Source organism: Coturnix japonica, chromosome 3, assembly GCF_001577835.2.
Source record: "Coturnix japonica isolate 7356 chromosome 3, Coturnix japonica 2.1, whole genome shotgun sequence".
NCBI lineage: Eukaryota > Metazoa > Chordata > Aves > Galliformes > Phasianidae > Coturnix > Coturnix japonica.
In genome coordinates, this window is record NC_029518.1 from 63,917,708 (window position 1) to 63,942,056 (window position 24,349).

Here is a 24,349-nt window from a genome sequence, read left to right on the forward strand (position 1 = left end):
CATGAAATCACTCAGGTTGGAAAAGTCCTCAAACATCATCCAGTTCAACCATGGCCCAACAATAGTACCCTAACAGCCTTCCGCAAAATCATGCCTCTAAGCACCACAACCAAAGGGTTTTTAAACTTATCAAGGGATGGTGACTAAACCACCTCCCTGGGGATCCTGTTCCATAGCTTAACAACCCTTTCTGTAAAGAAGTGTTTCCTAATATCCAAATTAAACTTACCATGGTGCAACTTGAGGCCATTTCCCCTCATCCTATCATCTGTCACCAGTGAGAAGAGACCAACCTTGCCTTCACTACAGTCACCTTTCATGTGACTCAAATAACTTCAGTTATTTGAGGAGAGCAGTAAGGTCTCCCCTCAGCTTCCTTTTCCCCAAACTAAACAGCCCCAGTTCCTTCAGTCTCTCCTCACTGGGCATATTCTCCAAGCCCTTCACAAGATTTGTTTCCCTTCTTTGGACCTCCTCCAGCAATTCAATGTCCTTTCTGTGCTGAGGTGCCCAAAACTGAACACAGTACTCAATGTGAGGCCTTACCAATGCCAAGTACGGTGGCAGGATTACTTCCCTAGTCCTGCTCACCACACCATTCTTGATACACGCCAGGATGCCATTGGCCTTCTTGGCCACCCGGACATACTGCTGCCTCACATTCAGCTGACTGTCCATCAGTACACCAAGCTCCCTTTCTATCAGGCAGTTTTCCAGCTACTCCTCCCCAAGCCTGTAGGGTTGCCCAGGGTTGTTGTGACCACAGTGCAGGACCCAACACTTGGCCCTATTGAAACTCATACAGTTAACCTTGGCCCATCAATCCAGGTCCATCTGTACTGCTGGTCTCCCTTCAAGCAGGGGAGTGAAGTGAACCAGAGCTTGCAACTTGCTATAAAATATTCTTCTGCCTCTAGCTGATGCTCTGTCACAGGTCTTAGATATGCCAGCACTATGTGGATGTCCTAGACAGCTTAGAGAAGCTCAAGTGGCACCAGACATCTGTCAGTCATAAAGGAGAAATTCAAATTGTAATTACATCAGTGGTAATTCCTGACTGATGAACAACCTGGCACTGAGGGCAAGTAGGCTTCACTGCAAAACAGGTTAAATTGGCTGGAAGTAGGAATACCAGAGACAGAAGACTTCATGCAAATGAGTAAAATTTCCCTTGTTCATGAGATAAGAAGGGCCACAATATCGTCTTGCAAGAAACATGGAATATGAGTGCTCAGGGGCCACATAAGGGAAGAGAACTGGCACTGGACGGGGGCCAAACTCTGTTTTAAGGCTCTTGATACCGATGCTCCTATGGTTAATGCTGGCATATTTCTATTGTACCTTTGTAGTCTCCTTAAGATCCACTTATGGCATTAAAACACTATCCAGTGCACCTGTCTTTAACTATTTTAATATATGAAATTTAATAATACACTGATCCTAATCATTAAAAAATTACTTCAGATGATAATATATAACAATCACCAGCTGTAATAACTATGTATGCCTTTGCATTGTACATGTGTGAAATTGTGCATGTATAGAGATGGAGAGAGTCTAGCAAAATATCTGTTCAGTTTATATTTATGTGCAGGCAGTACATACACATATTTAAAGATATTATTATACTCCCACACATTTATATTAAAAGTTAGAAACTAGACATAATCAACATCTGCTGCAAGAGATTATTATTTACTAGAAAAGTAAAGTACTAGAAAAGTAACGTATGAAAGCCCTCTTATTAAACGTGAATGGTTTGATTAGCACACATTCTGCCCATATGCTGAAATCATAAAGTGAAGGATTAGTGAAAATTAATCTTCAAGTTATCCATGTAGTTTTTGAAGTTTCACTTGAATTGGCAATAAAATACTCTCCCCTTCTACCTATTTAAAGTGACAGTGATGTGCAAAGTATGTATTGTCTTAAATTCTTTGATCAAATGTCTCTCTATGAAGTAATTCACCCAGATAAATGCCAAAAGATAAAACTATAAAATTCTCAAAAAAATTACAGTCTAAAATGAGTCTAAAAAACTGAATTCAACAGGCATGACCAAATCTGAAAGGACACAAATTAATTTCTGATCTAATAGTATCTGTTTTAAAACACATTTCACTATTTTGCTGCATCAGTATATGTTGCTATATTACCGTTTGCTCTTAATTGCTAAAGTTTCAAGACATATGCTCTTCTATGTATATCAAATAATTTATGTGTCTCAGATCCACTATCAGAGCAGATCTGACTTCTGTGGATTAATGAAGATATATATTCTGTCATGAAAAGAACCCCAGAAAAACATAAACAAGAGATATTTGTTCACTGAAAGGAGTTCTGAGTCTTATTTATACTTTTTTTTACTTAGAAATGTGCTGTGGAAGAGCAAAACAAGTTTGGCAAAAATAAAACACTGTTTATTGACAAAATGAAGATGTAGAATAGTCTTGGTTTAATAGAATTTGGATGAAAAAATCATAGATGTGGATCTACTTGTATTACTCTTTTAAACATTCTCCAAGGCACCACTATTCAAGTGGTCCTACTGTACAGTGTCTTACAATTGGTACAGATTAAATTGAAATCTAAATGGATAGTAAAAAGCCACAAAAATAAACTTACATGATCAATCAATTCACGAACCATTCCATTCCACTGTCCACTGGCATCCTCCTGGGCTCCATATTTTCCATCCTCCACCAGTCTAATCTCATAAGAAAATCCAAGGATTGTAGACAGCTCCCTGAGGAGGTCAATGCAATAACCTTCAAATCGGTCATTTCCATACAAAGGTTTATCTGACTTCTTGAACATTACATATGGCTCTTCCTGTGAAATTTGAAAATGAAAAGACAGAACAAGGATTGAATATCCCCCCCATATCTTTCTTTTCTATTCCTTTTTATCTAAATTATTATACTATAATGATTACCCTCACTGTGAAAAGAATTAAATGGAAAGTAGAATTCTCTTAACTTTTCCCCGTAAGTCTCATTAGCAAGTCACATTATGCATTAATACTAAATACATTGTTTGAATGAACAAGGTAAGCCTCTCATAATACAATAAAAATGTGATTTAGAAACTGAACAAAAATGAAATTTTAATTCAAACCCCAAAGAATCAGGTTTTCTGTTTCTCTTGATATGAGCCCTTAACTGTTTTCTCAATGGTTTCATAGGCGAAGTGTAGAAAACCCACAGAGGGAGGAAAAAAAAAAAAGTCTATCCTACCTCTTCAAGTTATAACCTTCAGTTTTTAACACTGTGGCAAAAACAGACAAGAATTAAACTCAAAAAGGGAATTCTATAGCATATTTTCCATGAAAACTGAATGTCTTCAAAAATTTATTTTCATATATATTTATAATTTAGACTATGGTGTGGCTTCTCCACATAAAGTGGTGTGGAAATAGGGTAGTAAATAAAATAATCATAAAAATATTCATAATAATAGGAAGAAATATTTAGGAAAATGAAAGGCTTTAACATCTCCTTATTTAGGATAATCTTCCTCAAATACAAAGCTGAAGGAAAAAATAAACCAAATGATTGGGCTTAGTATAAATCTTCAATTAGTATGTGAAAGGTTCAATATGTGACTTAGTCTGTACTAATGCTTTAGAAAGGAGTGGGTTTTTTGTTTGTTTGTTTGTTTAACATTTTGTATAAAAAAATTAAAAAACAAGAACCAAAAAAGGTAAAAAAAATGGTAGTAGGTGCAACAAGTCTCAGATAAACTCTCCAGGGTAACTTAATAGAATTCACAGAACCCTAAATCTCCACATCAGCATTCAGTGGGGTTAAAGGCACTTCATTCCGCAGGCATGAGACTGCTTTACTAAAGACCTGTCAGCATTTCTGATGTAAATGTATCTTGAGGTGACCCATGATTTAAGCTTTTTTGTCTACATAAAACTGGAATGCTGGCATGCAGGATTTTACCCTAAACACAAGGGAAAAAACAAGGAGAACATTTGCTATCAGAAGAAATATGTTCAGAAGATGTTTGTTTCTCTGTTGATTATTTTGTTCCTCTTAAGGTATAATGGATTCACTGGAGAGTGATCAGAGTATTCAACACATACAACATAGCTGTAAACTGGAACATTCGTAATGGCCAGAAATAACAGAAGAAATCCAGATTAGATTTAAGGAGGATAATTAAGTGCCACAGTAGATAATCTAAGAGCTTGGACTGTGTTGCTAGAAGAAAAAGAATTAATTACATATAGATAAAGAGAAGGCAAAGAAAACAGCCATCTGGGGAACTCTATCTGTCCGCTATAGAAAGAATGTTCATCATCTAATAAATTAAAATTTGACAATTAAAATTTGTCTACATCAGCTGTTAAGTTCAGTTGTTTTGGAACTTTCAAAAGGTCTACAATTCCTTTACCAACAGTAGTTACTTCAAATATATTATCCAATATTAAATTGAAACAGAATAAAATTATTTATGCAAACTTTAAATTCAAACATTTATAACTATATATAGAGAGAGAAAAAATCTCAGACACATCCATCTCAAACAGAACAATATGAAGTCTCTGGATAGCTTGGAATGTTCGTATACAGAGACCCTAGATATTTGCTCTCTCACTTGTTCAGATATTTACAGTTATATATCTCACAGTCTATTTGAAATCTATTTTCCTAACAGGAGTTTAGCTTCTATCTTTCATTTCATGAAATACTGTGTTACATGGAGAAGAATTTAAATGTGTGTGATATCAGAGAGGTAGTATAATCCATCACCAGTATATGCTGTTATGTCTCCTTTGCCCTGGAAGGACTGACAGATTTCCTTCACTGAGACATCTAGCTCATCCATACATTCTTGCATATTTTCCTAGAAGTTCATTAAAACAAATCTGGATGGCTGCATTTTTACACTTCATTATATATACAGTATATACATATATATATATATACACATATATATATATATATATACTACAACAACTAAGCTCCAATCCCATCATCTTTCATTATCCTCTCTCTGACTTCCGTGGATGAGAACTACAGTAGTCTCTATGGTACAACTTTACTATTTAATAAGTATAATATTTTGTTATGGAAAATCTTTCCATGAGAAGTTTCACCACTGATTTACAGTAATACCCTCTTAATATTTTTGGAATTCTTATGGTGACCTCACTTAGTGGCTCCTGATTTTAGAGTCTTACACTGCCCCAAATATATATATGTATATATTTTTTTCTTCATGGATTCTACTTGCAGTTTAATACAGTTCCTCACTTAGCTTGTTGGGATTCAGTTTTCATTTACTGTTGGGAGAACCACATGTGATAGCTCTTATTTTACCCTGAAGTTTTCTCAGATCCTTCTCTGGCAATATTTAAGGTGCGTTTCAAACACTGAATATAGTGTTGGGTTTTTTTGTTTGTTTGTTTGATCTGAACTTTTCCATGTTAAAATATGCTTTATTTCTTCAAGGTAGAATGTTGTATACTGACAAATATTATAAAATTGATTGCCACATACACTCAGAAAAACATCAATGCACTAAACATACAATCATCATAGCTTTCTGGTAAATTATCACTTCTACCAAAATCTTTCATAAGGATGATTATAAACCATTAGAGATAAAATGTTTAAGCCAGGAAATTTTCAAAGATCAGCAACTGTTTTATACTAATTTAGTCTTTTTCTAAATTTAATGTTATCCTTTGCTCCTGAAAACACGACTCATAAATTTACTACGTCATATCAAAAAATGAGTCAGAATTATTTGCACAATGTTTAAAAATATTCTTTTAAACAATTTCAATTTAGATTTATGAGTAAGTATACTCTCTCAAGTGGACAGGCCAACAATAAATAAAAACAAATAAACAAAACTCACCTTCCCCATAACACCATTATTACTGCTTGAAATGCCTGAAGCAAAAGCCATTGAATAAGCACTGTCAACTACACACATTTTCTTAAAGAAATGCTCATGCAGAGACAATTTTTAGAGAAAATGTGCCTACTCTGAATTCATTTAGGCTGTAAGAAAGGGATTCTATCATGACTTTCTATTGAGGATGATTGTCCTGAAATGGGAGCAATCAAAGTGAGAGTAAATAACTGCATTTTAAAAACAACTTTTATTGTCATCCAAATTACTTTACCTCTAGTTTAAATTATTTTTGATGTGTGAAATTGAATGTGGAAAATAACATTCAAGAATATCAACAGAAAAATAATTCATAGGAAAAAAATGCAAATGTCTGAGGGGATTGTTCTGTAACGAGATAGAATAAAATTTTAATAATCTGAAGTGTCTGTAAACGCGCTTGTAATGAAGAATTCATTATCTTCTTCATAAAAGACAAGGGAAAGGATGTTGGGGGAAAAAAAAAAAAAAAAAAAAAGCACTTTAATAACATTCAAAATAAATTTGGCCACAATTGGATGCCATGTGATTTATTTCACAGTGGCTACTAAGAAAACAGCTTTGCTGTAATTTGAAATAGAAAATATATTTGTATGTTCTTGGACTACTATGCAACAGAGCTTACATAAATATAATACATTGTTTTTCCACTCGTAAAAGGTGCACTTAGTTACTTCTCTGCACTGACTTCTTTTTGATTGTCACTATAAAGACAGAACAAATTATTCATTTATGTAAATAAAATAAGAGCTATAAATCTAGGAAGCTCTAAAGAAAAAAAAAAACAGTAAAAGTGGTATATGCAACTCAAATTAAGTTTATACATAAAAAAATACTTTAAAAAAGAAAAAAATAAAAAATATTGGTTGTAATGAGATTGATAAAATATTTATAATCAAAATAAAATCCTAACATTATTATTATACTGCATGCATTAGTACAGGCTGGGGGATGACCTGCTGAAGAGGAGCTCTGCAGAGAGGGACCTGGGCATGCACGCAAGAACTTCTTTACAGTGAGGGTGACGGAGCACTGGAACAGGCTGCCCAGGGGGGTTGTGGAGTCTACTTCTCTGGAGCTTTCAGTATATACTCCTATCATCAACTATCAGGTTTAATTGAAAAATTCAACAGTTTTGTTTTAATTGGTTATATTTCATTTTGATATATTTTTCTCTGCAAGGAAGGGCTTCAAAAAACTAGTTTTTTAGAGAATTTAGAGAATTTAGAAAAATAATTAAAAAAAAAAAACTAGAAATTGATTCGTTACAAGAGATAAGATGTCAAAATCTCTAGCATGCAGATAACACTCTCTGGTGTTTATTAGACATTTGCAAATGTATTATATTTAGTGTTAAGTATCCACATAGCACACATAGAAACAGTCCTATGAACTGCTCAGTTTTGCTAATTCCATATACATGAGCTTCAGTTACCCGGAGAATGCAAACATCTTTTTGTGCATGGGTGGCTGTGCACATTCAGTCAGTATAACACAGATTAACAACTTGGGAAAAAATATCAGCCCAACAGAAAACATTCAGTGTTGCATAGAATTTTTTTATCTGGCTTCTTGAAGTCTATACTGTGCATATCTGTGACAGTCACCACAGAGCAAGAATACATAGCATGTGTTACCAGAATACTTTTTTAGAAACCATTAGTTTATGTTAAGATAATTGTATTTTAAAAGGATGTAAAAAAATAAATTAAGAATTTAGCTAGCTTCTCCCTGTAAAGGGCTCACTCAACATGGTCATTGTGGTCATTGTACTGAGGCTACCCATGTCTGTTAAGAGATTAATGTAACTGCAATATACTGTAGGAGCCTTACAAAACCCAGAGGATGGTGGTAGAGAATTCTATTCTGAGATCATTCAAGTCCAATGAAAGAACAGAAGTAAAAGCAAATTCAGATGAATTGAGTGATACAGTACAAAGTGATCTTGTTTAATGAAAAGTTGTTTGTGACTAGCTGAAAAAAAAATCTAAATTATGTGGCCTTTATCTCAATGCCAAGAAAATCAATTATCTGTAAAAGCATCTGATTAGAACTTAGTCCAGTGGAAAAGAAAGAAATGAATACTTGTTCAAAAACTCAATAAAGAGGAAATTAATCAAGTCTATAAGGATTATAAGCTAGAAAAAATATTTTATTAAAATATTAGGAAATATAAATTCCAAGATAAGATGTGGAAGAGAAAAATATTAGAAATAATGGAATCAAGATCATAGACCTAACAAGAAGCCATGCTTTCCCAGAATATTACATCTATTTTCATTCATTAAGAAAAGACCACATTAACCAAAATTTTTGTATTTATTGTTCATATATTCTATGTAGGTCATTCTGATAGTAATGCCTCCTACTTGAGTCCATGGAAATTACAACAGACTCTTAGAGTACAATAGCACTACCAGATAGAAAAAAAATTCTCAGTAACAGAACACAGTAGTCAGTATCATTAGCTATGCAATTTCACTAGCAACAGACATGAACCTGCATGTCCTTGTAAAAATCTGCACCAACAGAAGAGACCCACTGTGTTCATAGCATGTATGACTGTATCATTTCTAGGAAAATGTTACCCACACAGTCCATCTTTAAACAGCCTGAACAGCTGGAATTCAAAATGTGCCAGATATGGACTATATGGAGGGATAGTCCAGCCAAGATTGGAAATATGCTTCATAGTCTTCAAACTGGTATGGAACCTGGCATTATTGTGTTGCAAGAGGAAGGTTGTCTTTTTCTCTGGCCTGACTCTGGAAGTCTGAGCCTTCAGCTTAGTCAGCATCACAGTGTAGTAGTCAGAGTTGATTGCTAATTCAGTTTCCAGCAAATCCTGAAGGATCACCTATTTCCTATTCCACAAGATACATTACAAGTGCACATTACCTACTGAGGGCAATTTCTTGAACTTATTTCAGTATAAAATACACATCCCCACTCCATGCACTCACATTTTGACTTTGGCTTGCAGAGATGACATCTCATCTCATGCCCAGTAAAAGTGTGACCCAGGCAACTGTCACCTTCTGCCTTGTATTGGTTCAGTAGCATGTGTTCCTTTTGTTTCTGCATGAGCATTTGTGGAAAGCACATAACACAGACTTTGCTACCATTTTTTCCAGTGCTGAAGCCAATGTTCAGCTCCATACACATTTTCCTGGATGTAATCCACCAAGTAGCTTGGATGAGCTGATGGACATGCTCTTCATTTCATGGTCTGACAGTTGCTTAAGGCTATCTGGAACATGATTGTCTTTCACACGGCTGTCTCCTCTGTTGAAACACAATACCTACCACCTCACTGTACTGATTTTATTATTTTTCTTTTTTATATGGAGGAATTTAACCACACAACTTTCATTCAGATGCTCTTCAGATGCCATTTTGTCAGATTGCCCCTCTGCTGCCATCTGTTGCACAAAATGTAACAGAACATGGGTAGAAAGGTTCATCCTTAGTTTATACCCTAACATCCACTTCTGATGTCATGGGCATACACAATAAAATAAGAGGCATTACTTTCAGATCCGCCCTCATATTAATTGAATAACTCTTTGTCAGTGTTCTAAGGGATGAATTAGAGGATGGGACACCATCAATTCATGTCACAAGTGGTATTTCATGTCCAAGAGAAAGCAAAAACAGAATTCTATATTTGGAATGGACACCAATCTGAGTGAAATAAACAAAAAAAAAAAAAAAAAAAAAAAAAAAATTAAAAAAAAAAATAAAAAAAAAAGAAGAAAAATGTATCCTGGTGCAAAAATACTTAAGGTATTGTTCATATCAGACTGAACATAGAAACATAGATAAGAATTAATTACAGAATCAAGAACTGCTGNTTGAATAACTCTTTGTCAGTGTTCTAAGGGATGAATTAGAGGATGGGACACCATCAATTCATGTCACAAGTGGTATTTCATGTCCAAGAGAAAGCTCAAACATAATTCTATATTTGAAATGGACACCAATCTGAGTGCAAAAAAAAAAAAAAAAAAAAAAAAAGAAGAAGAAATTAAAAAAAAAAATTAAAAAAAAAAAAGAAGAAGAATGTATCCTGGTGCAAAAATACTTAAGGTATTGTTCATATCAGACTGAACATAGAAACATAGATAAGAATTAATTACAGAATCAAGAACTGCTGCTAATTTAAACCTAGTAGTCATGACTTCGTTATTTGCCTCGTATGCAACCTGAAAGAAGGCCAAACCACCCTTGAAGTAAACATTAGTAAAACAACAAAAAAATATGACACCAAGGAGAAATTAATTTTGTGTCTTTCTAATTTACTGAGTTGATGGATGACTACAAAGCCTAAGCTTTTAAATTTTTTTCCATATAAAATTTTGCAGTTATTGCAGTTTGAAGAGTTAATCATACAAAACACCTCCCTTAAGAAGAAAAGAGGAGCGGGGTGCAGGGTAGGCAGGATAGAAGGAAGAGGAAAAAGGAGATAGGAGAAACTTATTTACTAAAAAGAATCACAGAATCACAGAATTATCAAGGTTGGAAAAGACCTAGAAGATCATCTAGTCCAACCATTACCAATACTTCCCAGCTAAATCATATTCCTCAACACAACATCCAAACGTATCTTGAACACTACCATGATCGGTGACTCCACCACCTCTCTGGGCAGTGGATTCCAATGCCTGACTACCCTTTCCGATAAGTAATACTTCCTAATGTCCAGCCTGAATCTCCCCTGGCACAGCTTAAAACCATTCCCTCTAGTTCTATCACTTATTACACGAGAGAAGAGGCCAACACCCAGCTCACTACAGCCTCCATTCAGGAAGTTATAGAGAGCAATAAGGTCTCCCCTGAGCCTCCTCTTCTCCCAACTGAACAATCCCAGCTCTCTCAGCTGCTCCTCATAAAGTCTATTCTCCAGACCCCTCACCAGCTTTGTAGCCCTCCTCTGAACACGTTCCAGGGCCTCAATGTCTTTCTTGCAGTGAGGGGCCCAAAACTGAACACAGTACTCGAGGTGTGGCCGCACCAATGCCGAGTACAGGAGGACAATTATCTCCCTGTTCCTGCTAGTAACACTTTTTGATGCAAGTCAGGGTGCCGTTGGCCTTCTATGCCACCTGGGCACACTGTCGGCTCATGTTCAGCCGAGCATCAATCAGTACCCCCAGGTCTGTTTCTTCAACACAGTCCTCCAGTCACTCTGCCCCAAGCCTATAGCGCTGCCTGGGGTTGTTGTGGCCAAGGTGCAGGACCCGGCATGTGAGATGACAGTACAGACTAATTAAGAGTAATAAAGAAAAATAAATAAATAAATAGAAGTGGAGGAGAGAAAGAAGATCCTTTCAAATCATTATCATCAGGCCTACTACCGCTTTCCTCCTGGAAAAGACCAGGGGACTCTACCCCTGTTACCTGGAATCAGAAATCATGTAGAGGATGACTCCTGGGAAATGCAGTACATCTCTGTGTATCTTCCTTCTGGAGAATCAGAACTCATGTAAGACTGCTAATGATAAACAGGAAACACAGCTCCACAGTGCAGTATGTCTGCACCCAACAGCCTATTGCATGTTGTTAAGAAATGAAACATTGATAAAACTAGGACAGCAGCAAAATTTACACACAATTAAATCCATTAAAACATGACTGGTTAAAAGTTAACTGTAATCAAGTAATCCTTACAAATCTTTTTAGGTAACACCATATACAAATAATCTGTATATTCTAATATAATCCAATTCTGAAAAGTATCAATGCACTGATAAGTGCACTTATTTCATTTTTTCAGTGATAAATGTTGGGCTAACAGTAAGTAACAAGGACAAGACACAAAGACTGTGGTAAAATAGAAAGATGGACTCAAGGATATATTGCATATTTTAATTGTTTTCCTTTAAACTTTGAGAAATTATAATGGAAATCATAGATTTAAGAAAAAAAAAATTCTTTGAGAATCCCTAATCTGAAAACTTATTTAATTTTATCATATTGTGAACACATTTTTAATTTTATGATATGTCAACTTGTTGTCTTAAGATTAAAGTCATCATTTAGTGAATCACAGGACTAAAATATCTTCAAGAAAAGCTGATAAAGAACTTTGTTTCTACCCCTCAAGAAAGTAAGTACTAAATTTGGGTATGAAGAAATAGACAACGAATATTCTTCAAAGAAAATTTACTTGAAATTACTTGGAAAAAAACTTGAATTTTGCTATACCAGGAGGTGTAGTCCTCCTGTGTGGTCAAATTTAGCCACAGTGATAATTTTCAGTGGCAGAAAAGTGGGGATAATAAGCACAGGTTAGACATTTGTCATACTGCATGATCAATCTGAAGGGTTATCATTCTTCTGGATTAAAAAAAAAAAAAAGTTAGAAGTTAAAAATCAAAATATCAAAGTATGTATGCTCGGATTACATAAATTCCTCATTTGATATAAATTGTCTTCTGATGTCCAAACCAGGTGAGATAATAACTGCATAAGTTGGAGAAAAAAATGACAAAAAGTCAGTTTTCAGTTGTATCCAAGACCAAATTACATAACCAAAGTGTTCCCATGATACTTCCACAAATAAAAATAATTGGTTTTCTCATAATAAAAATGTATGATTTCTGATATTCTGCAAGTGTACTATATCAAAGAGCTTTTATTTTTCCTATCACAACTATTTCATTGCCTTGTTCTATATCATCTCTTTGCAAACAGATTTGAACAAGAAATGCTTACTTGAATTGTTTCATCATGTTTATTTTTTTTATTATATTTTGTCTCTTAATTTATTGTTAGAAATGACAGTAACTTCAACTCTTCAAATTGTCTTAATTTTAAGGATAATTGTCAAACTTATGATTTTTCTCTAATACTTTCAAAACAAAGACATATTTTTAAAAGAATGCAGAGGGGTTTTTTTTGTTTGTTTGTTTTGTTTTGTTTTTGTCATAATATCAATACTGAAAAAAAAACAAAAAAAAACAAAAAATGTTGGTGAAAAGAGAAAAAACACCTTCAAAATCCTTCGCTTTTAGCAAAGAGAATTTTAATCATTAGCTTCTGTTCACCAGGGATACTGGAGTTAAAGGGCTGTCATATCTGATTAACATTTAGTTAGGAATACAGAAGTAAGGAATACACAATAGGCTTTCATAGCTGGCAGTCACAATCCAACAGGGAGAGGTGAAGGAATCCACTAGTTAGAGGCAATCAAAACAATGTAATATATGACTAAGACATCTCACTAGTCATTTGTGCCAGCATGTCCTAATTGAAGAAATGATCTACAAGAGACAGCAAATTAACCTTCCTCCATAATACTATCTATAATAGAAATTCATTATATTACCATATTATTAATATAGCAAGAAGTAATAATTTTATATAGCATATAATATTATAATATTATAATACTATTTATTTTTATATTAATATTATGGTAATATAATGAATACATATATATATACACACATATATCTTTTTTACATATTAAAGATATCATGCCTGATATCTTTTAGGATGCTACCTAGAAGATCTCTAGTGTGAACTTGTGAAACATGAAAAACATAATAATAAACTACTGCATGAAGAACTGAAGCCATAGATGGCTTTCATGCAGTTTCACTCATTTTGTCAGGCAGAGAAATAGAAATAGTTTTCTTTATTTCCCACCAGTTTCACTTCATCCAGACTTTATTTCAGCTACACCCAAAAAATTTTACTAAGCTTCCATCCCAGCAAATAAAAGCAGGTATGAGTGCATTTCCAATTCTGGCAAAACTACTTCATTCAATAAACCACGTTAAATCATTAAACTCTTGCAACAATGCAGAATGTACTGATATCTTTTTCCAGCTGAACTGAATCATATTGCCTCCATGATTAAGATACGTTAAGAGTATCAGACATTGTAACTGTAATTGAAAGGAAAACATTTATTTTTTCTTATCTTACAATTTCGAATGAGTGTGGATTAAAATGAATAAATAAATAAATTAATCTATCCCCTACCCCCACAGAAAACAAAGAAACAGCAGCGAGTAGACTAAAGACTACTGCAGGGAAACTTTAGTATGAAAAAACAGCCCAGAAAAATCATGACTTTCCTTAAGCAGTATTCTCAAAAACAAATGGAGAACAAGGTTGTCAATAAGACAGGCTCCTAAGAATTGCAGATTTGTATATTGTTCCCTTGCTTTGCTACAAAATGGAAATCCAGAAATATATTAATTAATATATATATCAATATATTGATTAAGCACATAGAGTTAAATAAATAAATAAATAAATAAATAAAGTATGCTAGTACACTTGCTTTTTGCACAAGAACAATTTTTGCTTCACTTCATGTCTAACAAATACCTTTAATGTGTCTTCATAGCTGAAAAGAGTTACTGCAATTACCAAAACTTTGTCTGAGCAATATCTGATGTACAGGAAGTTACAAGTAAGCCATTCACAATACCTATTTGAACTATTCTTGTATTTCCCTAGTAGAAAGGACACCCTTGACTACAGCAAGCAGACCCCATCATAAATATTAGGGGACTATTTTGAGCTTTACTTTTTCAAAATCAATGCTTACTGACATTGCTACTATTTACATTACCTTACCCTTTTTTGAAATCATTATTTCTAATAAAATCATGGAATTTAAAGTATCAATATGTAAAATTAATCCAATAAATACAGTACATGGACTTAAATCTCACCAATAGATAGTAAAATACAATTAAATAAATATTGAATAAATAAATGTAATTGAAACATCTTAAGTTATTGAATGTGCTTCTTATAGGATTGATCTTTGTCACTCTGCTGTTATCTCTGGTAGGGAATAAAAACAAAACAAAACAAATTTGCAACCTCTACCACCCCTGCAGCCCCCTACTACCAAAATTTTGCCACATAGGCCCAATATAGAAATGCATTATTTTTTTATATCTTCAAACTTGCAATGGTGGTGACACCAGATACACAGAGCAGACGTACAGTTGGAAAAATTTCCATTTCTTGCAATTAAAATTAATATTTCAAAACTACAGTTTGGAAATTTATGAACATTTTTTTTACATTATATATGTAATTGCAATGAATTCCAAAACAATTCATTCACCACTGTGAATTTGTCAACAATGGCAATGAAAAAGAAGATAGCTAAAGTAAATTTGATTAAAATTTTTGACTTAACAATTAAGTAACTACTTTGATGAGAATAAAAGATAAATGCTTCCTATCTTCCTTAAAAGTGGTATGATGGTATTAAATAGTAAATGAAAGAAATAAATCTGGATGGCCAGATTACTTTATTTGAAACAAACACCTTTTGCCTTCTCATAGGGTGCTGAACTAAACTGCTTTGTCAATGATCCAAACTTTAGTCAATAAAAAGGAAAATGAAATCACTAATCAACTAACACAACCTTAGAAATAGGATAATTTACTTACAGTTTAGGTGGGATTAAATAACCATTACCAATTTACCAAGTGGAGTTCATTCGTGTCGGAGTAATTACTAAGTAACTGCAATATTGTATATACTGCTACTGCTGTAATTAATGTAGCAAATTCTACCAGTTTTCCCATACAACTACATTTTTTGAAATGCAAACATAGTTGCTTACCAAAATGGTGGTAACAATTAAAGAACGATTAGACAGGGAATCTGTGATGTTTGCTGGTTTTCCTTTCTGATTCTCTGTCATGTTAAGGCCACTCAGTGGATCCCAAGTTCCAACCTGTAAAAAGAGTGTATTACTATGTAAATTGTCTATGAGTTACATTTCATCATCTAGGAAAGAACGTGATAAGAAAAAAACAAAACAAAAAAAACCCAACAAAAAAAAAAAAAAAAAAAAAAAAAAAAGAAAAAAAAAAAAAAAACAAAAAAAAAAAACACCAGATCTCTAGGGGAAAAAATAATAAAGCTTGCTTATACTTATTATTCAACCTTATTCCATTATCTCATGTCTTCACATTTCCAAAATTCACTATAATTTAGACTGTGTTTCTTGAAGTGTGACATTAAGGGGAAAAATGATGCACAGAATATCTACAGCCACTCAGAATACTTAATTTTCTGCTTAACTTTCACACATCAAGAGAAACCACATTTGAAGATAACTCAAAAGTTTGGTGGAAATCTTACAGAGCAGAGAGCATTGTCTCTACGGAATGATTTATCCTTTGCTCTCATCAAAGAGAACAGAGGGGTAAAAACATATTTTGGCAAAAATGTCACAGGAGAGGATGAAAGGAGATTACGTGCTGTAATTTAACTGTTTTCCAGATAAATGTTCAGTACATAGATCTTTTGACATTTTCTACCCTGAATTTCTTATTCCAGTAAAGTCACTAGGATTTTTATCTAAGTTAGGACCTAGGGTTATGATTTAAGGTACAGGCCAAGAGTAGTTTCACATAGAAGGCAGAAGTCTTATGCTTATGTTATTCATTTGCAATTTCAGCACTATAAAACTGAATCAGGCAATAAATGCAGCTATCCATTTTTAGAGATCAAAACCTTCATATCACTCCCATCTAGAAAAGAAAAATACTCTTTTTTGTCTTGAAACCATTTTATCTATCATTTAAAATATTGAACAGTATCCACAATACAATGCACAGAAACTTTAAAATTGAATTCAAGAATTCTGTAATTCAACAGTTCCATAAGAGGTTTAGTTGTAAATATATATAAATGTATATATATATATACACATATGCACACATATATGTGTGTATAAGTGTATATATAAAAGCATGCACTGGAATATTTATTAAATCTTTCAATCTGATTCCTGGGCAACACATTACAGCATACTGGCTGTCATGTTCAGGATGTGATTCAGCATGGGTTGAATAGCACTTCATCTCTTAAAACTGAGAATACAACTGATCATGAATCAGCAGAAGCAGTAACAGAGAAAAGCTAAGTTTGCTTTCATTTTTACCACTTCCAGTTCCTCAGGAAGTTAAAATACTTCCTCCCCTACTTTTAAATACATTTACAGTCACAAGCAAATCTACTTTTAGCTTTTGGATTTTTATCTAACTACACCCACGTGGACTAATAAGAACAATCAACAGCACGCTTTCAAAGAGGAGCTTGTGTCTTGTTAAATGATTGCATTATTTTTATAAATGAGTTTAAATGCAGTTTCTTTGCACAAGTGTTTCTTTTTCTAAATTAAATATCTAAGAAATTGAACAAATGTATGATTTTCTCTAGCATACATCCTTCTTATATTCTTAATGAGCTCAGCAACTATGCCAGAGACTCTGGAATACTACTGATATTTATACCTGCCAAATCACACAAACAACTCCTCAAAACCACTTCTAGAGCAAACAATGCATAAACAATGCAGCAAATTTTTTTTTTCCTATTTGCTTAAATGCAGTGTTTGAATTGTAAAGTACCTTTTTGAACAGAACAGAATAGTTAATGTGTTTTCACTAGAAAACTGCGAGTACTTGGAATTCCAAAAAAAATGTTGAAAAAGCAAATCAAGGTACTCTGCTACATGCAAATTTGAATTTAAAAACCTTGCAGTTTACTTCTACTGCCTTACCTGTACTTCTAACAAACTTTCAAGTTCTCCAAAAATGTGAAACGAACTGATACATTTATATAAAGTTTAGACAGGACATTTACAGAGTAAATATGGTCACAGAGATCGTGCTTTTGTTTTCCTTTTTATTTTTCAACATGACAGGGCAATAAAACTATTTTAAAATTTGCACAAATGTAATTGTCATTTGTTTGTATATATTCAAGTATTTTGTGTATTGTCTCAAACAACAATAATAAAAAATAAGTTACTAAAATTTTGCTTATTTCCACAAACATTTAATACTGAAATATAATTGACATGATTTATACAGTCATACCTTCCCCCCCCGCGCAAAAAAAAAAAAAAAAATAGGCCTGTTAAAACAGACTAAATAGTCATTCGAGTCCTGAGTATTAAAAGCTGCACCCAATTAATCTATACTATAAAGAACTTTTGAAAATTTTAATAGGTTCAAATAGGTTCATATTAGCTTTTTACATTTCCATTAATCTTTTTAGATTTATATAGTCTGCTTAACAACATGGTAGGAATTTGAAAAGAAAAAATGCTATATTGCTGTTTAACTCAAATTTTCTAGTCTCCTGGAGATAATGGTTGGAATTTTCTTAGATTTATCTATCAGAACAACATAAACCTTGTCAATCTTTTTCAAATTCCTCACCTTTTTAAGGTTAATGATCATTTACACGATACTTTTTCAAATTGATTTCTTATAGAAAGCACATATGCAATTTAAGAGGCATACTCAGAGTCAACAGTTTTTATTGTATCTAGTGTGAATGCAGCTCAGGTCCTAAATTATGGTTTCATACAAACAAAACACTTACAAGTGATTACTTAGATAGTTAGATAAGGCTAAAAGTATTTTTAAAAGTAGTTTCCTCCTATCTTGATAACTTTCACAGATACATCATGATGCTAGTTTATCTTCTATAGTATTTATAAAGTGCATCTGTTTAAAATAAAAATGAAATTTGCCATTCAGTTAGAAGCCTTTCCTAATTATACCAATCATAACTCAGCAAGTTGTTTATGAAAAATATGAAATTCTTTATTCTTTCAATTGCTATGTAGGAAATAGACTTCTTTAGTAAAGCTCAGACTTTCTTCAAAGCTACTATCCTTACCAAGACCAATGCAATAGAATTCACAATAACAAATAAGAGGCACTGTACCTCCTGAAATTTAAATTCTCTTAGTTTATATATTCTCCAGACTAGTTCAATGAATATCATAGAATCATAAAATGGATTGAGTTGGAAGAGGACTTTAAGATTATCTAGTTCCAACCACCCTGCTACAGGCAGGGACACCTCTCACTAGACCATGTTGCTCAAAGCCCCATCCAGCCTAGCTCTGAATGCCTCCAGTGCAGAAGCATTCATAACCTCTCTGGGCAACATGTTCCAGTGTCTCAGGACCCTCACAGTAAAGAATATCTTACTAATATCAAGTTTAAGTCTACCCTCTTCCAGTCTAAAGCCATTTCCCTTCATCCTGTCTTTACAAGCCCTTACAAAAAGTCCTTCCCCAGCTTTCCTGTAGGCTCCATCAGGTACTGGAAGACTGCCATAAGTACCCCCCAGAGCCTTCTCCTCTTCAGGCTGAAGACCACAGCTCTCTCTCATAGGGGAGGTGCTTTAGTCCTCTGATCATCTTCATGGCCCTTTTATTGTCCCACACCAGTTTTTATCCAGAGAGTGATCCATCCATCAAGTCCATTTTTCTCCAGTTTGACAGCTGGGATATCGTGCTGGATGGAGTCAAATGCTTTGCACAAGGTCAGGTAGATGACATCAGCTATTGTTCCTTTATCTGCTGATGTTCTAACTCCCTCATAAAAGGTCATCAAGTTTAGCAGGCAAGACATGCACTTGGTGAAGCCATGTTGGTTACCACCAAACACTTTATTTTCCACATGCTTTAGCAGGGTCTTGGAAAGGGTAGTCAGGCATTGGAATGCACTGCCCAGGGAGGTGGTGGAGTCACCGACCGACCATGGGAGTGTTCAAGAAATGTTTGGATGTTGTGTTGAGGAATATGATTTAGCTGGGAAGTATTGGTAATGGTTGGACTAGATGATCTAGGTCTTTTCCAACCTTGATGATTCTGTGATTCTGTCTTCAGGAGAATCTTCTCCACAAACTTTGCTAGGCACAGAGGTGAGACTGACTGGCCTGTAGGTTCCTGGATCTATTTTTCTCTTCTTGACCACAGTGTTATGTTTCCCCTTTTCCAGTCAGTGGGAGTCACACCAGACTGCAATGACCTTTCAAATATGATGTGTCATGACTTGGCAACATCATCTGCCAGTTCCTTCAGAAGCCATGGATGGATCTCATCAGGTCCCATGAACTAATCTTAAATGTGTTAAATTTGCTTGTCTGAAGTATGATACTTTTACAGTATAGAATAATTGTCCTCACAATGCAGCTACAGTGTAAATGCTGACTAATTACAATTTGAATGATAATTTCTTTATCACACTAGACTAACATAGATTGGGATTTTTATTATACTTAATCATAAGTAGTTGCTGTATGTCTGGATGAGCTCTCAGCAAACTTCGTTCAACTTTACATTAGACACACTCCAATCGTCTATTAATTTTGCCATTTTTATCTTCCACAAAGTTATCGTTTTTGTCAAGTGGGAGTTTATATTTTGAAAAGGCAATTCTTATTGATTGATATTCGATTATCACCCCTCATTCAAGAGTTTCAGTAGAAGAGGTATCTCATGTACAATTTAAGTTAACACAAGACATTTTTTCAACATGAGGAGCGAATTTTCTGTTATCACTGACTTCAGAATGAGAAGTTTTTACACTTAACATACATGATTTAGGTAATTTGCCATGGCAGGAAGGAGGGGGATGGGAGATGGAGAACAAAGAGGGAAAGTGATAAAGGGAGGAAGAGAGTGAAGGGGGCAGGGAGAGAAGAAATCAGTAGGAGAGCAGAAAGCTATGATGGAGAGAGATAGAATGCACAAAGTGAAGTGAAAGATGGAGGGGAGGGAGGGATGGAAGAGCAGGAAGTAAGGAAGATTCAGCTTAGCTTTAACTGGAAGACAAGATTGGAAAGAAAACCAAGAACTCTTTCAAATGAAAGGACTTGAAAAAATATATTCTCTCTCCTCAGAAGTGTCATAGTCTGGGGTTTAAAGATTTCACCTGGAATCTTTCCTTCTGCTCTTTCAGAATAAACAGGATTTCTTCAAAGATATTTTTTAGTTCAATATTGCTTTCTCTGTCTCAGTAAATAAAGTATAAAACCCAGATCTAATTTGTTCCAGGTAATGAACATATAGCTTAATTTTTCTAATAACTTCTGTCCACATAAACTGTCTTGTTTTTGTTTATATGTTTCATTGAATGTATAGCACTCTTCATTGTTCTTTGATAACACTTTCCCAGCTACCAGACTTTTCTAATGCATGTTTACTAATTCCTACTGCTTGTTCCAAATATTTTGTTGAAGAAGTAACACTACCACACCCCTTTAAAGACAAAATGCACAGTGAAGGCACCAAAAGTTTCTTCCATTAGTCTGAATTTCTATATATACTGTTTAAGAACTCACTGGTTCTTTTAAAACATCCGTATCCTTTTAGGGCTATTCTGTTATTGTCTCTCACATATCTTTCATTATTATTGTTTTCCAGTTCCCTTTTTCTATTATGTTTTAGAATACAGCATTTTCTGTTGAATCTTCTTCACATACTTCTAATCTCTGTAGATATTTCTGTTTTATTTTCAGTTGAGTAAATATCTTGCAATATACTGTCAGCTGAGAATTAAATCAACATGTTTTTATGTTTCTGCCTTCATATAAGTATTAAAGGTGAAATAATAACAGACATAACATGGATCTGGATGGAAGATACTATTGCTTCAGCCCACTACGCATCCATTATGCATTATTTTACACCAGCATTCTCTCAGGAAATTTCCAGTTCAAATGCTTTATAACAAAAACTTGTTAACATAGACAACCTTTTATTTTTTAATAAGTTTGTGAAGTAATATCGGATATGTCACTGAAATGGAAATATTAAATTTCCATTTCATTAATTGTTTTGTATTTCTACCAAAAAAGAAATTGAATACACTATGAAGAAAACCCATGGTGCTAGATGGTTCTCAAATTACCTTTAATGTCTTTATAGCCATCTTACTTTCTCTTATAGCCATTTTACTTTTCCTTTTCTTCCTTTTCTTATTCTAATTTTCTACTTACATGCTGACTCTCTGGTCACTACTGCGGTATTTAGCTATTCCCATGATATCAATTCTTTCATTTTTGTTTTCAGGAAACAAGACAGTTTGCATCATACCATGTACTGGTATACAAAGTAAACTTGCTTTGCAGATTTAATCATAACCATACGTTGTTTTTCCTTAAGTATCCAGAGCTTTGTTAATGGAATACTTTGTAGTAAGACTCTTCACTATCTGGGCACCACTTCATATTTTAAAATATAATTTAGTCATTTAACCACAGGTATGCTATTGGACCTTTTTGAAAAACTTCATGTCTATTTAATCATTCCAGAGCAAGTTAATAGTTTATAAAATTTGTCAATATTTTCCTAGGCAGAGAACATTAATATCTCAAAGTTGACACTAGAGAAAAAAGGTTCTGCAAAAATATGATCTCCATTCAGCTATTTACACAAAATAAGTAAGCAAATGAATAAAAAAAGAAAAAATAATTAAAACTTTGCAGCATTAGGAATTACTTCAATTCCTCTTTTTACTTTTAAAGACGATATTGCCTTGCAGCAATACTAAATAAAACTTCATCTGAAGATGAAGGAAAACGATGTTTACAAAACATAAAATATGATAACTAAACACTGACTACATACTAAACGCAAACTGAAAACATTTTCCTGCAGATGCAAACTGCAAAATACTTGTTTGTATTATTTTGTTTGCTTCTACCTACTTGGGCATCTGTTTTGTAAGAATGACATAATTCCGTGGCCAACATGCACCCAAATGTTAATAGGAAAACTCAGATGTTTCTTATTATAACAGTACTGAAAAACAGCTAATAAAATATCACAAGAAAAATAACAGATCTTACAAAAATACTTAAATTGTCAGAACTAAAGTTTCACCCGCACTGTCTTCTTCTAAGGAAAATAAAACAAACCTCTTCATACCTACAGTCTTATGTAAAGACTACTTTTGAAATACACTTCCAAAACCAAAGATATTTATTCCCGTACAAAATTTCATTTTGCTGTGAGTGTTAAGCATTTTATTGAGGGGAAATACAAAAGTTAATTGTTTTGGTTTTTTTTCCAGGGAGAGGTAGGTTTTTGTTTCATATATTATATCACTTCAGAGGTACACATCTTACAGACCTTTTCAAGACCTTCTTCCTTGAGGCTTATAACATCTAAATCAAAATCTGTCCTTAGCCCATTGGATTTGTTGAAAGTTATCCTTCCTGTGAGGCCTTCCCAGTGAGCCTAAAGAGGAAATTAAAATAAATAAATAAGTAAATAAATAATCTATAAATTAATAACACTTTATTTCCCGAAAAGAAAAATCCTACTTTTACCAAAGTGAGAATATTATTTATTCTATCAAAGTATTTCAACTTATTATTAAAAAAGAAAAATAAATTAAAAAAAAACAACTTCATATACTCTTTTTTGCTAATTAAACTAAGCTTTCTTTAATCTCCACATATATCCACAAAAATTTTTTTAAACCTCTTTCCAGGCTGTCCAATAAACATTTCACTAAAAGCAATAACAAGCTGCATTTTTTCCAATACTCATACCTATATTTTAACTTCTTGCTCCTATCACACACTCCTAATCCATTTCTTGAATTCTGGATTTTGTTATTTTGTCAGGGCATTTAATTCAAACAAGGGCTTACTTTTACAAGATGCTGAATCCTCTGAGACCACACTGAGACCAAAAAAAAAAAAAAAAAAAAAAAAAAAAGTCTCCCAGAAACAGTTACTTACCTTTAATGAAATGGAATAACCTATTTTTTTATTTTATTATTTAAATTTATCCTGGTTCTTAAGCTATGTTAAAGGGGGGTATGAGAATGACAAAGCTATCATCTTTAAAGCAATTTTGGTTAAAAAGAAGTTTATATTCCATCACAAATAATTGTTTTACTACAGTATTTTGTATATTAAGAACAAGAAACAAGCAATTATTTATAGAACAAGATGTCATAAATATTAGTTTATTACAGCAAAAGAAGTGAAAATTCAAACAAGATAGTAAACTTCCTTGTCCCTAGTCCTTTTGTATTGTTGCCAGTGTTTAGCTGCTGAATTTTTAATTGCTAGTCAAGGGCTTCAGGTCATGAGGGGTGTTTTTCTAACACCACAGAAATGTTCTAAAAATAGTATTTAGAATGCAGTCATTTCACTCTTTATTGTTTCTCCACAATGTATGGTTTGCTGCAACTAAAAGCTCAGGAAAACCTGTTTGCAAATGAAGATTCTTGTCTTGTCTGTCAATCTGTTTATGTATACAAGTAACAAGCTTAGAAGAGCCACATGCATCTGGAGGAGAAAAAAAAAACAAAACAAACAAACAAAAAAAAAAAAAACACCAAAAACACCACCACCAAAACAAAAAGAAGAATTCAAGTGGGATTAATGTAAAAAGAAACAGGGATTGGAAGAAAAGAAAGTAAGGAAGAAGGATATATCTTATTAGTGACTCACCTCCTTAATGAGACTCATAAAGCGGGTCCCAAAGCGCCATGGTTTGTGACGATTACACTGTAGTGAACTGACAGTCATCTGTGGGAACTGCTGGACAGCCACTGACACCACATGAACTGCATCATACATTAGAGCTGCATCCGTCTGAAATTAGAATGAAATCAGTAC

The 24,349-nt window shown here is 33.7% G+C and overlaps 1 protein-coding gene across 5 annotated transcripts in view; it reads right to left on the reverse strand.

Moving 5' to 3' along the window:
• Positions 1 to 24,349, reverse strand: part of GRIK2 (glutamate ionotropic receptor kainate type subunit 2) — a 341,691-nt gene that overhangs the window by 139,407 nt on the left and 177,935 nt on the right. For all 5 annotated transcript variants that reach the window (XM_015858743.2, XM_015858741.2, XM_015858742.2 and 2 more), the window contains 4 exons: positions 24,182 to 24,325; positions 22,845 to 22,952; positions 15,516 to 15,629; positions 2,626 to 2,832 (listed from right to left, as the gene is read on the reverse strand). In XM_015858743.2, the coding sequence (XP_015714229.1) occupies positions 2,626 to 2,832; positions 15,516 to 15,629; positions 22,845 to 22,952; positions 24,182 to 24,325 (573 nt within the window). The remainder of the gene's footprint in view (positions 1 to 2,625; positions 2,833 to 15,515; positions 15,630 to 22,844; positions 22,953 to 24,181; positions 24,326 to 24,349) is intronic.